Here is a 16,181-nt window from a genome sequence, read left to right on the forward strand (position 1 = left end):
AAAATAAAATGTTACAAGAGTTTAATTGCTTCTAATAAATCTGTAATCACAAAGTGATATTTCTCTTAAGTTCTAGTTCTTAACACTCACTAAGATATTACAAAGTTGTGAGGTTGAATATGAAGTTCTTCTTTGCTTTTCACGATTTCAGTTTGACAGCGTTTTGGTATATTGCAAGAGAGTTAGTTTTTCTGCTTCTGAATGAGAAATTCTATATATAGGCATTGAAAGGAAATGACCGTTGGGAGCATTTAATGCTTTGTGTGAATAGTACAACGCTGCATTTAATGTTTCACACTTTTGTCAACTACCTCGAGCCATGCTTTTGCTGCTTTTACTGACTTTGCCTTTTATAGCTTCAAACGTTCCTTTTGTCAGTCAGAGATTTGACGTTATAGCCTTTTCATCTCGTACTTTCTTCTGGACTCAGAATGTGTAGAATTGACGTTTGAATTTCAGAGTCTTCAGCTTTGGTGCAGATGCAACTTCTGTCTTCAGACTTGAGAAGTGCTTTGAGCGTGATACCAGCAGAGCTTCAGAGTTTTTACTTCTGACTGCCATCTGCTGATGCTTTCCAGATCATGATCTGATTCTGCAGGACCATCTTCTGATGTCTTGCCAGACCATGTTATGATTAAGCCATCCAGAACTTCTGGGTCAGTGCTTCTGAATGCTGATTTGTGCATACTCTTTTATACTTTTCCTGAAATGGAAAACGTAAAGGATTAGAGTATCACATTGTCTTATACAAAATTCATACATAATGTTATCATCAAAACTAAGAATATTGATCAGAACATTTCTTGTTCTAACAGGCCGATCTATTCACCATACTCTTAACACAATTGCTAGAGGGTTTGCTTAAGGCAAAAATTCCAGTCTTGCCTGGAAAAAACAATGTCGCCAAGGCCTAACAGTTTAACTCGCCCATGGAATATGAGACAAACAAATTCGAAGCTCTAGAGGCCAATATCACCTTTGGGGTTTCACCCTCACAGCGGCGACCTCATAGTCATCACCATTCGTTTTGACGACTAGGAGATCGAAACAGTCTTAATTGACTAAGGGAGCTCCGCAAATATCCTATATCGTTACGCATTTGAGAGCTACATTCGAAAATAAAGAATTTAATTTTTTTTTAGAAATTGTTGGTAGGTTTTTTTGAGTGAACCGATATGGACTACATAATGCTGGAGACTACATCATGGCAAACATGCAGACATGCTATGAAAAACAATTGCTGGAGTTGCTCTAAGAAATTTTGAATCAAAATATATAATATCATGTTTTAATGTTTTTTTCATTTCGTCGTTTACTAACTGAATCTAACTCCGCTATCCAACTTAGATTAATTACACTTAATTACCCTATTCAACAAAGTAATTATAATTTTGCATATGATTGATCTGGTGCAGTAAATATATGAAAAAGTAAATGTCAATTAAATATTTTTGTTGAGCAAACGATGCTAGAAATTTGAATGGAGTGAGAAATAAGGTAAAAACTCCTACTTGTTATTTTTGGTGGTAGACACAAATATGCATACTATGGTCCTAAACTCATGTAACATTTTAGTGGTGAATGAAAGTGATGGGGTCCCAGTTCTTTAATTTAGGATTCAGAGAGAGAGATCAAAAAAGAGCATATGATGTAATGCAAAACTAAAGTTGTTCAGATCAGCATGCAATAAATTCCTCAATCCCCAACCGCAGTTTGACAACACCTCATGCTTCTACCAACTCTTTCTCAATGTGCTTTCAAACACCATTAAAAGATTTGACCATTGAGAGTAAATATCAATTATCAGTTGTTAGAATTAATTTAGTTAATTTATATAACTCATATGCATACATTATGATCTATGACATATTAGTCAATGAAATATTATCAAGGATTATAGGAATATTTGGATGAATCTAATGAAAATGCTTTCAAAAGAGTAAAAACGATAATTCTGAAACGCAAAAGTATAGAGATAAGTGACTAATATTTATTGGCAAGTAGATCTTCTTCAACCAATACTCTTAATATCTTAAACACTCTTCAGATGAAGATTGGAGATAATTTACTTGTTGTATGATATAGTGAGGACCATAGCCTATATATAAAGTGATGATCAATTAGATTCTCACTATTTGAATCATCACATCCACTCATATTTAATTATTTTTTTTAATTTTATTTGACCACTTAATCAATTAAGACTCTTAATTTAATAAATAACTAATATAGTATACATTTTCATATAATAACTATTAAAATATAATAATAAAATAATATTTAAATATAAAATATTTCAACATCAATCTCAACAGAATTAAATGATTATTTAAATGTGTATTTGGTTTACAATGAAAATGAAAAATTTATCAACAAATAAATTATTTACGTCTAACATGATTTGATTTGAACCTGAAACTACAAACTTTAAAAGAAGTTCAACCGTAAAATGTAAGTTCTCATCTAGGCGAACTTCCTGGGGTGGTGTTAAATATTTTTGAAGTATGCAATACTTGTTTTATTTATGATTTACTATGATTTTGATTAATGACCAAAAATAACTTGAAGGGAAAAATAGCTAGTTTAAGGACAGGTGAAAACCTAGTTTGCAGTCATCACTGGTTGACACATGTGAATTTTTGAGATATTTTTATACAATCATAGCTATTTCTATATACCTAGATGTTTTATCTGTTTCCATTGTCATTACATTGTACTGCAAATTGACTACACAAATATGGCTAAAGTTTCAGAATGCAGACTTCAAGGATGGGCTACAATTACTTTATTTTGTGATAAAAAAGAAATTATTCTGATGACACAGCTAGAAAAAAAATAGCAATATACTCTATTTGTTTATTTTGTCATTATTTTTCTTGACAAATCTCATTCAACAAGTAAATCTCATTCAACAAGTTACATATGAATTATGCTAGTATTATTATTCTAGCTATATGTGCTAGTTTGCATTCAAAATAGAAACCTCTTTCTAGGTCAATCTCTAGCATTCAATTCGATCAATGAATGAGAGGTTACATTTTATGTAGGAAAATGATGATGAAATGCATCTAGGACTAAATTATGAAAGAACAATTATTGGTTAATTTCAGGTATTATATTCAAAAGTGTTTAATTTTTGTTTTTGACTAAGTAAGTTTTTGGTGGTTTAAACCATGCCAAATCAATTGATGGCTAGTAGGGATGGTAAAACGGGCTCGGCATGTGGGGAAAGTCCGTTTTGTCCGTACTTTTTATAGGGCAGGATAAGGTTTTCGGCCCGCTCCCTTTAATGTGCCCGTCCCGTTCCGTTTTTTTGTGGGCATGAGGTTTTTCATACAATTTTACTATTTTTATGTCTAAAAGGTTCAATGTCTGCGGACTTTCTCCGCCCCGCCCTCACTTTCTTGCGAGACAGGGCAATGTTTTGTCGCACTCTCAAATATGTCTGCCTCATCCCGTCCCATTTTTTTTTGGATTTTTACAGAACGAGTCTAAACGGGGCGGGCATGCTCGTTTGCCATCCCTAATGACTAGATGTATTAGCTATTAGACAAAAAAAAATAGAGGCTGATTGATTGCTATATATGGATAAGTAAACATCACAAAATTGAATTTGTAAGTTTGTGGAATAGTCAAGGCCCATTAGCTGGGACAATTCCTTTGTAATAACAAATTGCTTGTAGAAAAAAATAAATAACATACAAATTATTAAATTAAGACTTTGACTCAATAATGCATGGTTATAATCTTTCACTTACTTTTCAATAGGTCAACAATATGTCATTTTTGGTCCCTCCCTCAGTTGGGAAAATTCACCTATAGAAATAAGTGTATGTAAGTATGAAAGGAAGAAAAATACATCTACCTTAAATTAAATCCGGTTCCCATCTCTACCCTTTCAAGAAAAAATAAATAATTAGAACACTACTAGAAATACTCGAATTTCCTGCGGATTTACCTGCGGAATTTAGCTAAATTTCCGCAGGAAACATGTTACCTGCGGATTTTCCTGCGGTTTTGCGTCCCCAGCTAAAACCTTCGTGGGTAATATTTTCGGCAGGAAAATCCGCAGGAAATATCCGCAGCTAAATCCGCAGGAAATATCCGCAGCTAAATCCGCAGGAAAATCCACAGATTATTTTTATCTCAAATTTATTAAGATACTTCATCCTCATCCTTGCTTGAGCCTCACAGTTTCACATCACTATATGGTTTTTATTGAGCTCATGTTTTTGAAGTTTGTGATGCTGGAATAGAAAGTGGTGGTGGAGTTGAAAGAAAGAGAAAGAAATAGGAGCTTGAGAACACAAATGAACAACATTAATGCAACATCACTGGGCATAATCTCTAACCATCAGGGTTCAGAACAGAATGATATGAAAACATAACACTAGGAAATCAAGCAAAAGAACTAAATTACCTTTTCTAATATCTTCAATATCAAAGACTTTAGCTGGACATTTACTTACTAGTTCTTCGGCCAAGTCATCCTTAACTTCTATATGAGGACAATAACTAATTATATGATTGCAAAATCAATAACTCATACTGAGGTTTTCAAATTCATTAGACCACGTAAGTTCATGGATTTAAGCCAACAGCCATCATAAAATTATAACTAATAATGATGTTGCCATGAAAAAAGAAACCTGAAAAACATTTTTGTAAGAAAAAATGAGGCGAACATAAATGGGACAAGTCAGCTATACCTTTTCTTTTGTAGAACTCTTAACAACATCAATAAGTCTTGGAAGGGTCCTTGAAGTAGCCAAATATTCAATTGCAGGCTCATAGTATGACAAGAGCCATATGCAGAGACATGTTTCATAAAGAAGCTGTTACAAAGGAGATTATCAATTCAGTTCCCGACAAACAGGTGTCATTCCATCAGTGTTCTTCAAATAGAAGTTAGTATTTGGCTAGATGCATGAAGCATATTTAATTTAATCATATATTACCATGTGCAATACAAGCATAGCTAGATATACTATTATTATGCAGGCACCCATGTAGAATACTTATTCACATCTTTGGATTTAACATGCATTTATTTTCATTCACGTGAAGCAACATCTTATGAACCAAATATGGACACTTCTCCCAATGAGGATCTACACTGGATCGCCACAAGTGGGGGACAAACATCTTTTGCAAGACCCAGCCCCCTTTGGTGGATCAAATGTGACTCTTATAAAGTATAATTGATATTCATATAACAAGATAGCACATATTTGATCTAACAAGCTCATAATATTTCTTTCCCAGGTAAACATATTTCTCTTGCAAAGACCTTCTTCGCATATCTCAAATTGATATTACCATTTACAATACCAAGATTATCAGCTAATGACTGAATTTGGGTTAAGATCTATAAACATATTCAACTATCAAATAATAAAAAACACATTTAGAATAAAACTTAGTCCACCTTATTTAAGTAGTTAATATTTCAACCAAAACCAAATATATTTCTAATAGATCTTCTAACAGTATTTGATAGGACACTTTAATCAAGGAAATATATATATATATATATATATATATGCACCAGAAACAGGTAATTTCATAACTGATGAATTCAATTTGTAGGCCCATCAAATTTGGAATCCATTGAGTTTTTTTCTTTCTCTCAGTATCAAAGGTGCAGCAGGGACCATATATACATGTTTCTTAAAATAGTGTCTGTCACTGTCTTCGAAAATAGGGACCATACATACTTACTATCTTCTCTTCTCCTTAAAAGAAGAAATTAGATCAAACAGTATTTTAAAATAATCTCAATTAGGGAAAGAAAATAGGTTTCACAAATGTCTATCTTGTGACATATACATATTTACAGCAGTTATTTTTCCAACCACATACCAAAACCTCGTAATTGGCATCACATGAACCCAAGTTAGAATGACAAGACAACAGAGAATACTGTGAGGCTGAGCTGTGTTTGTGACTCATTGGAAAATTGCAACCTACAAAACCCATATCAACCTCATCACTCTCTATCTCCACAAGTGCCTCACAGAAGAAATCAACATGACAAGGAAGACATAGAGGACCATCATTTCTATATCCATATTCATTCTCAACATCTTCTAAAAGTATTTTAAACAAAGGGTGATTGAATATTTTGATCTTGATTATAAATCTCTGTCTCTCATCTCCAACATAGACACTTCTCCCAATGAGGATCTACACTGTGGATCGCCACAAGTGGGGGACAAACATCTTTTGCAAGACCCAGCCCCCTTTGGTAGATCAAATGTGACTCTTATAAAGTATAATTGATATTCATATAACAAGATAGCACATATTTGATCTAACAAGCTCATCTTATGAACCAAATATGGACACTTCTCCCAATGAGGATCTACACTGTGGATCGCCACAAGTGGGGGACAAACATCTTTTGCAAGACCCAGCCCCCTTTGGTAGATCAAATGTGACTCTTATAAAGTATAATTGATATTCATATAACAAGATAGCACATATTTGATCTAACAAGCTCATAATATTTCTTTCCCAGGTAAACATATTTCTCTTGCAAAGACCTTCTTCGCATATCTCAAATTGATATTACCATTTACAATACCAAGATTATCAGCTAATGACTGAATTTGGGTTAGTGAAAGGAAAGAGTTTCAGTATTACACACCTGCTCACAAAGCCATTTTACCAATCCTATCAAAACATCATCAATAGAGGTAATTGACTTCTTTTCATTTGATGCTCCTCCATTTGAAGCACTGCCATTCTGATTTTTTTGCCTGACACTACAATCAGAAAAGGTTAAAATTTTGCAATAACTGAAAAATTAACTTAAACAGCCCCTTGGTTGATATAATTCCAATAACTTTTTGAATTAAAATGTCAGAATGTCAATATTTTCCAACCTGTGTCAAACCAAGGCTAACTAGTAACTACTATTTAATAATAACTTGTAATATATTGTAAGGCAGAAAATGTTGCAACAGTCAAAAGTTATGGATCACTCACTGAGCTTTTAACTGAGCCTCCTTCTCTTCTAAATCAACAAGTTCTGATCGAAGAGACTCTACTTCTGCAGCCGTTAATTCAACCTACAAAATATAATTAACTTTGGTAAGATATAAGAGCCTTCATCAAAGACAAAAAGCACATAATGCAAAAGCTACTCTGCTTTTGCAACAAGTCCATTGATACGAATTTTGAATTCTTCATATTCTCTCTGTGAAGCGAAATGACCATTAAAAGATGCTGGTAAGTTCTAAGAAGCATGGATTACGGTATCACACACAAATGCATGCCAAGACAGAAGAATAAATATAATTGATTTGCAATTCAATCAGTTTTACCTTCATTGCTCTACGATCTTTGACAAACGATGGTTGCACCTTATCTTTCAAATAGTCAATTTTCTTTGAAAAGTACCACTCAGGTGCTCGCGGTTCAATTGCATATTTCGTACTGAAAGGAACCCATTTCCTAGCAAATTCTGATGTCTCAGCAAGAGCCTCAAATGTCAACATAGCAGCACCATCATCAGAGACATAACAAGAGACCTTATCCACTGGGTAGTCAACAGAAAGAATTGATAGTTACACTTACAACACCCCCAAACATTATATAACAAATCGATTATGCAATAAGCGATTAATTAGAGATGATTATTAGTAGTAGAGTCCTTGAGTCAATGCTAGATCACCGTGAACATTTGACTCAACGGATGCCGTTTTCAGTTTAAAACCACATTCCATAATCTCAAATTAGACAACAATCATTCAAATAATTTAAGTGCAAAATCAATATAAAACCAACACAAATTTAAGTCAACAAAATAAACATAAGCCCCTAATTTGATCCTAAGATTTTCATAACAGCTACTGAGAACAAATTGATGTCATTCAAAACATACAACCAAATAAACAAACCAATTAAGTAAACCAAGCAGTTTATTTTATACTAATACATGAAAAGACTAAGAGCTTGGTTGAGACTTTTCATCAAACACCTTGTGTGTAAGATAAAAAACTCTTCACTTTGAAAGCTTTCGATAGCAAGAACTGAGCAACAATCATCAATGATAACACAACTACGATTAAGAAACCAAGAATTGAACAGAAAAGAAGAAAGGAATTCAAAAACGCGTGAATACTTGCCTCACTAGATTTGTTGACGGAAACGCGAGAACAACCTTGGAACTCCACCGCGCACCTCCACGGTTACCTCAAAGCTCCGCTGCACCTCTCAATCTCGATTTCCCCGCCTCCACAAACCGAACGTGCCGCCGGAAACGTCCCCTGCCGGAATCTCGTCACCTCGTCATAATATATTTCGCCGGTAATTCCTTCTCCTTCTTTGAGAGTGAATCAATTGATTGATTATTTGTTAGCATTGTTTCATGATGAAGGAGAGTAGAGAGAATGGCTTTTGAAAATAAGTGTTTTTTTAGAATGAAAAAGCACTTCTCATAAGTGCTTATGGGAAGAATGCATTTTCACGTTACATGAAAGCTACGATACTCCATGTAGTTTTATTCTTTCCTTTTTCTTTGTTGATTATTTTGTTTTATTTTTAATGTAAACTGCCAACATCATTGTTTTTTTGGTTGTTAATAATCAAGTGCATTTTTTTTTGGTTATGTTTTAATTATAGAAATAATCAAATGCATTTTTTTTAATAAATTATAGAATTTAATTATATGTCAATGAATTAACAATTCTTATAATAAATCACTATACAACAAATTACATAAAGTATTATATTTATAACATCGATTGTATAGTCTCTTAAAAAAACATCTATTATATAGTCTACTTGTTTATTATAATATTATTATTTATAAATTATACTATTGTTTATAAAATTAATTAATTAATAATGAACAATATTCTATGTGCCTATTTATGCTAATAATACTAAAGTGAATTAAAAGCAAAAATTAAATTGTTGGGTTAAAATAGTCATATTAATACTTTCCGAAATATGAAGATTCATCATAAATTTCAATTCAATTTTAATCCTTTTTCCGATGCGTGCGAAAATAGAATTCAGCCAATATTGAATATACACCCTTTTATTTTCTCTACAAATTACAAAAGAAATAGTGTGATTTATTATATTTAAAAAATATAATGAAACATATATAATATCTATTAAACTCAAATAATAAATAAAATAGAAAAAATAATGATTAGTTTTTTTATAAATTTTAACAAAAAATACTATTACTTTAAGAAAACATCTAAATATAATACATTTGCAGCAAAATCCGCAGGAAACTTTCCTGTGGAATTACCTGCGGTTTTTGTATTACATTTTGATTTTACTAAAAATATATATTCGCAGCAAAATCCGCAGGAAACTTTCCTGCGAAGTTACCTGCGGATTTTGTATTTTAATTAGTTATTTTGTTTGAAATATATTTTCCGCAGCAAAATCTGCAGGTATTTCTGTGGAATTTTCTGCCAATTCTCTATCCGCAGGAAAAATTATTTTATTTAATAAAGTCCCAGGAAAATTCGCAGGAATACCTGCGGAATATTTTCCGCAGGAAATTCCGCAGGTAAATCGAGTATTTCTAGTAGTGGAAGTTTTATTAACGTTGTAGACTTATTCAGTAATTATCTTTATAAATAATTAATGTGTTTATACTATAATTAATATAAAGTAAAAAGTAATAGTTAGAAGTGATAATACAATATTAACTAAATAATATAACTGTTCAGTTAGGTAACAAGAAAAGAGGTAATAATAATTAGAAGTGAATTATACCATATTAATTGCATAATATAAGGTTTTTTCTTTACCCACCTCTCTATGGGGGTCACCCCAGCGAAATCCCCAACTTACCCCTGCTTCGAAGATGCATCTCCGAAGTAATTTTTTTATAGATTTTATTAGACTTCGAAAATACATTTCCGAAAACACCAAAAAATTGGTGTTTTCGGAGATGCATTTCCGAAATGTGTTCATATACCATTTTCTCTCCTTCACTATTTCATCATTTTTCTCCAAAACAAACCCAAACCCTCTCCAAAACTTTCATTAAAATCAAACCATTTTTCGTCTCTTAATTATTCACCATTACAGGACAAAAATTATAATTGCATTGATAGTAAATTGGGAAGTCTCTTAAATGATAGTAAATGTAGAACGAGTTGTAATCAACCTGATTTGAAATTTCGAAGTTCCTTTTCTTTCTCCCCACCACTCTCAGACGGTTACCTTCTAAGAAATGTGGTAACGCTTTCCTACTTAAAAGCCTGCTCTGTCACCCATTTTTCCTCCATATGTTGTAGCTCCGGTTGTTCGTCCACCTGTTGTAGCGCCGTTTGTTCCATCTGTTGCAGCGCCGGTTGTTACTCCATCTGTTGCTGCGCCGGTTGCTTCCTTGAGTTCGGCTCCGATTTCCATCGAGAGCCTGACTACCGAAGTTATACAAAAGGCTACTATAGAGTCGGCTCCGTCGTCTCAGAAGGCGGTTAGGTTCCCTAACCGACCTGGTTACGGTCAATTGGGAAGGAAAATTCAAGTTCGTGCTAATCATTTTCAGTTGCGAGTGGCTGATAAGGATCTACGCCACTATGATGTAAGTATAGTTTGCTCATAAGTTTTTTGAACTTTAAGTGTATAGTTTTTGTTGGTTTTTATTATGTTCGTAAGTTACAATGTGGTATGGATTTCTAGAGGATCGGGACTTTCTAACATGTTGCAGCGTCTCCTCCATCGTCTTTCTAACCTCATTCTTTTATCATCAGGATCAGGACTTTTCAAATTCCCACTCATATGAGAGTCAATCGGGTTAAACTTGACTAAAGCACGCTTCATATATATGAATGTACTAGTACTCATACAGTATCCTACAAGATATTTTACAACATGTTTAAATGATAACAACTGTGTTAACAAAAGGGCAACAATTTCTACACCTCTTGGTAAAAACATTGGATGAATAATCAAAACAAACCCTAAATTAGGTGTATTTTTCCATTAGGGTTTCATGATCATGAGAGTAATGTGAGGGTTTCATGATCATGAGAGTAATGTGAGTGGAATGTAAGAACAAAAAAACAGTAAAAGTAAAGAAAGTGTAATTACCGGGAATATGAAAAGGAGAAGGTAGGTGAACAAGGGTTGGGTTCAGTGATGTTGAGTTCAAAGATCGGGGACCGACGTTATCAAAATGTTGACTCATCCTCACCTACCCGTGTTTAACAATATGTAACTTTAATCTTATGTAACTTGATCGATGTAATCTATATCCATTAAATAAATCGAATCGTTGTTGTTTGTTATTTTTCTTCTGTCCAGACCTTATTTCGGAAGTACATTTCCGAATTCCTCCAAGGGGGGTGAATTCGGAGATGAACTTCCGAATACACCAATTTTCTGAAAAACAACTTTATTTCGGAGATGCATCTCCGAAATCAGTGTTTTTCATAAAAAAAGCATGTTTTCGGAGATACATTTCCGAAAACACATTTTTTTCAATAAAAGCACGTTTTCGGAAATGAACTTCCGAAACAAGGGGTATTTTGGTAAATTCACCGGAGGTGACCAAGAAGGTTAGGAGGTGGGTAAAGAAATTTCCTAATATAATTGCTGGAATTAGAAATATGTAGTAAAGTGAAGTATAATTTTGGTGTGATGAAGCAAGTTTTCATGACGAAGAGGGAGTGGATTTGGAATGTTATCACTTCAACGTCTAAGTTAGTTATTGAGTGAAATGTGGTATGAAAGTGAGAAAAAATGGAATACTTGAAATGACGCGAAGTAATCATTATAGTTTGGGTGGTTAAAATCTTCTGTGTGTGATTCAATATCTTGCGCAGATTGTTGTCCGACCAGATCCAACGGTGAGAGATATGACAGAGGGTGTGATTGTGTGTCCTCGTCAAAGGCGAGGGTCCAACTGTTTCGTGTGCCATCTCTTCAACGTTCGTTATTAGGTCTTTTTCATGGGTCTCATAAAGGGTCCACTATAATTTCTCCCAAACCCTTGTTCTTATGATGTAGTATAGTGAGGGCTTTCTCGAGTTTGTCTCAATCTGATATATGGTGGAAGAAAATAAAAGATTTTTGATGGGACAGAATGTTAGTATCTTTGGAAAGATGTGCATTAAATCTCTCTTTCATGATTAACAATGTTTCCTAGATACCCCGCAATACGTGTCCCTATGTATGATAACAATGAATCCTTATAATATCAGAGAATTTAAGTGTCTTAGACAATGTGCATTGAAATCTTGATCATTGGTGGTGTAGTTCACGCTTCTCATATTTGAAGATCGGGTGGTTCGTCTCCCTTAGGGGAGATATAAGGAATTATGGGGTCACCATAACTTTCTTTCGACATTTGTGACTCTTTGAAAGCTATTCACTTACTTTTGTAATATTCTTCAATCTCCTCCCACATAGGGGTGAGAAAAGGTTAGGCTGAGTTAGACTTTGTCAAGTCTAATAGTCTAATTTTAGCCTGCTAAAAAATTTAAAGCCTAACTATGACTTGTAGCCTATCATAAAGTTATTTATGACTGAGTCTAGCCTTTTCGAATGCGTGATTGTCCCACTAGCCTACTTAAAAACCTATATCATTTTAAAATTTTAAATAAACAATTAAATTAATATTTAAATAGGCTAGAAAATCAAAAGAATAATGAAACTAAATATTTTTTAATACACATATCTGAGGTAATCTAGTAGCATAAGTTTTGTAAGACTGTTCGTTTGGGAGATTTATGAAAACAACTTATGACATTTTTCCTAAGGGTTTTTTCAACTTATTTTTATAGGTTCTTCAAGATAACTAAGTTTTACTTTTCTATTCTAATATAAAGTATAAAATACAATATAACAATAATAATAAATTTATTCATATTTATTAAAATAGTCCAACCAAATAAATTTTAAAGGTTTTTATAATGATCTGTTGCAGATTCTATTTAATTAAATAGGCTTATAAAAAAACCTAGGTCTTTTCTATTTTAAAAAAATCTAGTCTGATCATGACTTGTGTAGGCTAGACCGTAGATCTCTGTTAATTGGTCTGACCTATTTTCATTCCTACTCCTAAAATAATAAAAAAAACACAATTAAAGCTAGATTAGTAATTGAAAACAAAATTTTTTATGCTATTTTTTTAAATGTTATAAATATTATAGAACAACAATATTATGGAATAAATATGGTACTATCATAATTTAAGTTAAACATAAATGAATATTCTATTGTTTAATTTATTCATGAATAAATAAAGTGTAACATGTCACCATTAAAATATATCCACTAATTTTTTTTCATGTTTTTATTCTATTTTTGTGAATGGTAAGTGTTGCTTCTCGTAAAAAAATGTCTTTCGAAGGTGGATATGGTCAAGTATTGGCAGCCTTGCGTTTGAACATCTTTCACATCTAGTTGTTTCAACGCGATGGATGGGGTAATTTTTGAAAATACTCTAACGTCCAAGTTAGTGAATCAGATATCAGAAATAAAATTTTATGGAATTTTTGTGTGTACTTTGATTTGATGTCTATTTCCCCTTATTTAGGTGTTTTACTAAGGTTTATTCAAACCTATAACCTATTCTCCAATCATCATTGTCCAAACGAAAAGATGTCAAAATATAATTAGTTGAGTTATCTCACGATATTGCTTTAATCGTTTATCTTAATCAGGTGCTTTTTTAGGGCTAATCCATGCTTATTCCTTAAGATCTAGAATATTCCTTTGGATAATAGCCATAAAAATGATATTTCATTTTTTTGAAGTCATTGGCCTAACGTCATTCGAGAATACCACTATTATTATCTTTGCCTTTTCTGGTTTCACATCTTTTGGGTCTCTTTCACTCTTGGGTTGAGATATAGGGCTAGGATCGGCTAGAAACAGTTACCCTTGAGCATACTTTGGCGTAGCCGGTGTGTGGCTTGCAATTTTACACCGTTCTTGCCTACTTTTTTAGGGATTAGAGTTTCTCAGTTCCTTTTGGACCTTGGCCGACCTTTTTCTCGTCTTGACAAGTGGCATGGGCCTAACTTTGTTTTACTATATTGCATTCTAGTTTTGAATATCAGTTATATTTGCATTGTATTTTGGTTTTGGCCGAGCTTTATTGAAGAAGGGAGACCTAGTTTGGGCTATTTGTCTCCTTTTAGTTGTTTATTATGACGTGTCTTAATCGTTTCCCTACCGTTAGTAGGCTTGAAGTGCTATCTTCACTAGGTGTCAGGCAAAATTATTGTGACATAATAAAATGTAGCTATATAAGTTTTCTTGTGCCAAGTGTCGATTAGTAATTATTTCTTTGTATATGAGGATCCTCTACAAATACTACTAGCTTTGTTTGTTTTCATCTTCTCAATTTCTTAACTTTCTTCAGAGTCAATGTCTCTTATAGCCGCTTCATTTCTTTTCTCCATTATTTGAGATGATATTTTTCCTAGCAAGTTTCTCTCTTACTTTCTAAATGTGATCATGACTTCTTTCTTTACGAACACTTCTTTGCCCTTTCTCCATATTTTCATAAGCGAAGGTGATTTTTATATGGGAAAATATTTTTAGGGTTTTTTAACAAAGATTTCTAGGGGTTGTAATGTACATGGGTATATATATATATATATATATATATATATATATATATATATATATATATATATATATATATATATATATATATATATATATATATATATATAAATTTTCATTATGAACTTACTGGGTTATATGTGTTGGATTGCATGACTTGTAATGTGAAAACTTCAAATGCACTATTTGCTAGAGAAATATTATTTTGACACGTCTTTTTCCTTGAATTGATAATCATATATGATTCTTTGTGGTTTCTTCCTGGAGGATCCATAATCTCGAAAGAGATGGCCCATTTGCACAAAATGTATTTAGGTTGCCGATCCATTTATTTGGGTCCTGATGAGTTGCATTATTTTTATTCTTGGACCACGTTTGGTAAACCCTAGGAATGGAACTTGGTCCTTCCTGGCCCAAATGATCGAATTTGTGGGCGGTTCCTCTTATGCCGATTTCATATGTATGAAGTCACCATTATGGATTATGGTTTACGTTTTCCCTTCACCTTGTTCGAGCGTCATTTTCTATTAAATCTGATGATGGCCTCTTTTATGATTTTTCCTCCTTCTTGGAGTTATAGTCGATCTTTCCAACATTTGTTTGCTCACCTCCAAATAAGATCTCAAGACGCAATATTTTGTGTTATATTTCAAATCACATGGGAATTCCCCGGTAGCAAGCATGCCTTGATTACTTTTGTGTCATATTTCTCCTTATCAAACCTTTACCTTTGCATGTTAAAGATTTCATTTTTTCGCTTTGTAGTTCTTTATCCGTTGTCTCAGGATGCAAATAAATTATGTATAGTGAGTGAATATTTTCAATTACACTTAATTCATTGTTGGGAAAATGATCATTACATGATGCATCTGGAGGAAATGAATTTCGGGCACGAGAAATTAAGGGAGGGGAATTTAGCTTTATAATAGAATATTAAGAGTTATTCAGACTCTTTGATCGGGCGAGTTCCTTTATGCATCATTGACTCTTTATTGTTGCATTCTATAGTGAGAGATGAGACTTTGGTTAAATATGGGGAATTTCTAGCAACATCATCAATATTATTTTCTTTTTTCTCTTTGTCACTTACATTATTTTTTTCCTTTTGGAACCAAAAAAAATAAGTGAGATGCTTCTCCAAGGTTAAATGGCGCATGAATTAGTTTCTTCGAGTTCTAATCCTTTTATATCATGGTCCAATCCACCTTATGTTTTATAGTAGAAGGGAAACATGTCGTGCTAGGCCCGTGAATGGGAGATCACATCGCCTTTAAAGAAGACCAATATTAACTTGATTATACTTGTTAAAGAGACTATTAATACTAGTCTTTTTGATTAAGAGTTCATTCTCTGGTTTCCTATATCATTTTCTCTGATTCTTTCTTTCGATCCTTTTGTGATATAGAGTTAGGTTCCTAAGGTAGACTCTACATGGGTTGCTGACTTGGGGCATCTTAGACATCAATTTACGTTTATCGGGTGTATTTTTTACATGACTAAGTTAGTGGATATTTTTTTGTCATTTCCTTGTCCTGATGGTACTCAAACAATGAAAGAGGTGAAGTTCATCGCTGAATTGGAGCAAGCGAGATCTGAAGCTTAGAAAAATATTGAGACTATTC

At 33.1% G+C, this 16,181-nt stretch overlaps 1 protein-coding gene across 2 annotated transcripts; it reads right to left on the reverse strand.

Moving 5' to 3' along the window:
• Positions 1–3,928: 3,928 nt before the first annotated feature.
• On the reverse strand, positions 3,929–8,495 carry LOC131622476 (probable cellulose synthase A catalytic subunit 9 [UDP-forming]). Of its 2 annotated transcripts, none has more exons than XM_058893514.1 (4): positions 7,329–8,495; positions 6,991–7,073; positions 6,650–6,767; positions 3,929–4,835 (listed from the first exon to the last, which is right to left on the reverse strand). In XM_058893514.1, the coding sequence occupies exons 1-4, from the start codon at positions 7,500–7,502 to the stop codon at positions 4,704–4,706; spliced, it is 507 nt and encodes a 168-aa protein (XP_058749497.1). In that variant the 5' UTR covers positions 7,503–8,495; the 3' UTR covers positions 3,929–4,703. The 2 variants fall into 2 exon arrangements, with proteins under 2 accessions (XP_058749497.1, XP_058749505.1); XM_058893522.1 differs by lacking the exon at positions 3,929–4,835 and adding an exon at positions 5,595–5,966.
• Between the last annotated feature and the right edge of the window lie 7,686 nt (positions 8,496–16,181).

Source organism: Vicia villosa, linkage group LG1 (genome assembly GCF_029867415.1).
Source record: "Vicia villosa cultivar HV-30 ecotype Madison, WI linkage group LG1, Vvil1.0, whole genome shotgun sequence".
In the NCBI taxonomy this organism is placed as follows: Eukaryota; Viridiplantae; Streptophyta; class Magnoliopsida; order Fabales; family Fabaceae; genus Vicia; species Vicia villosa.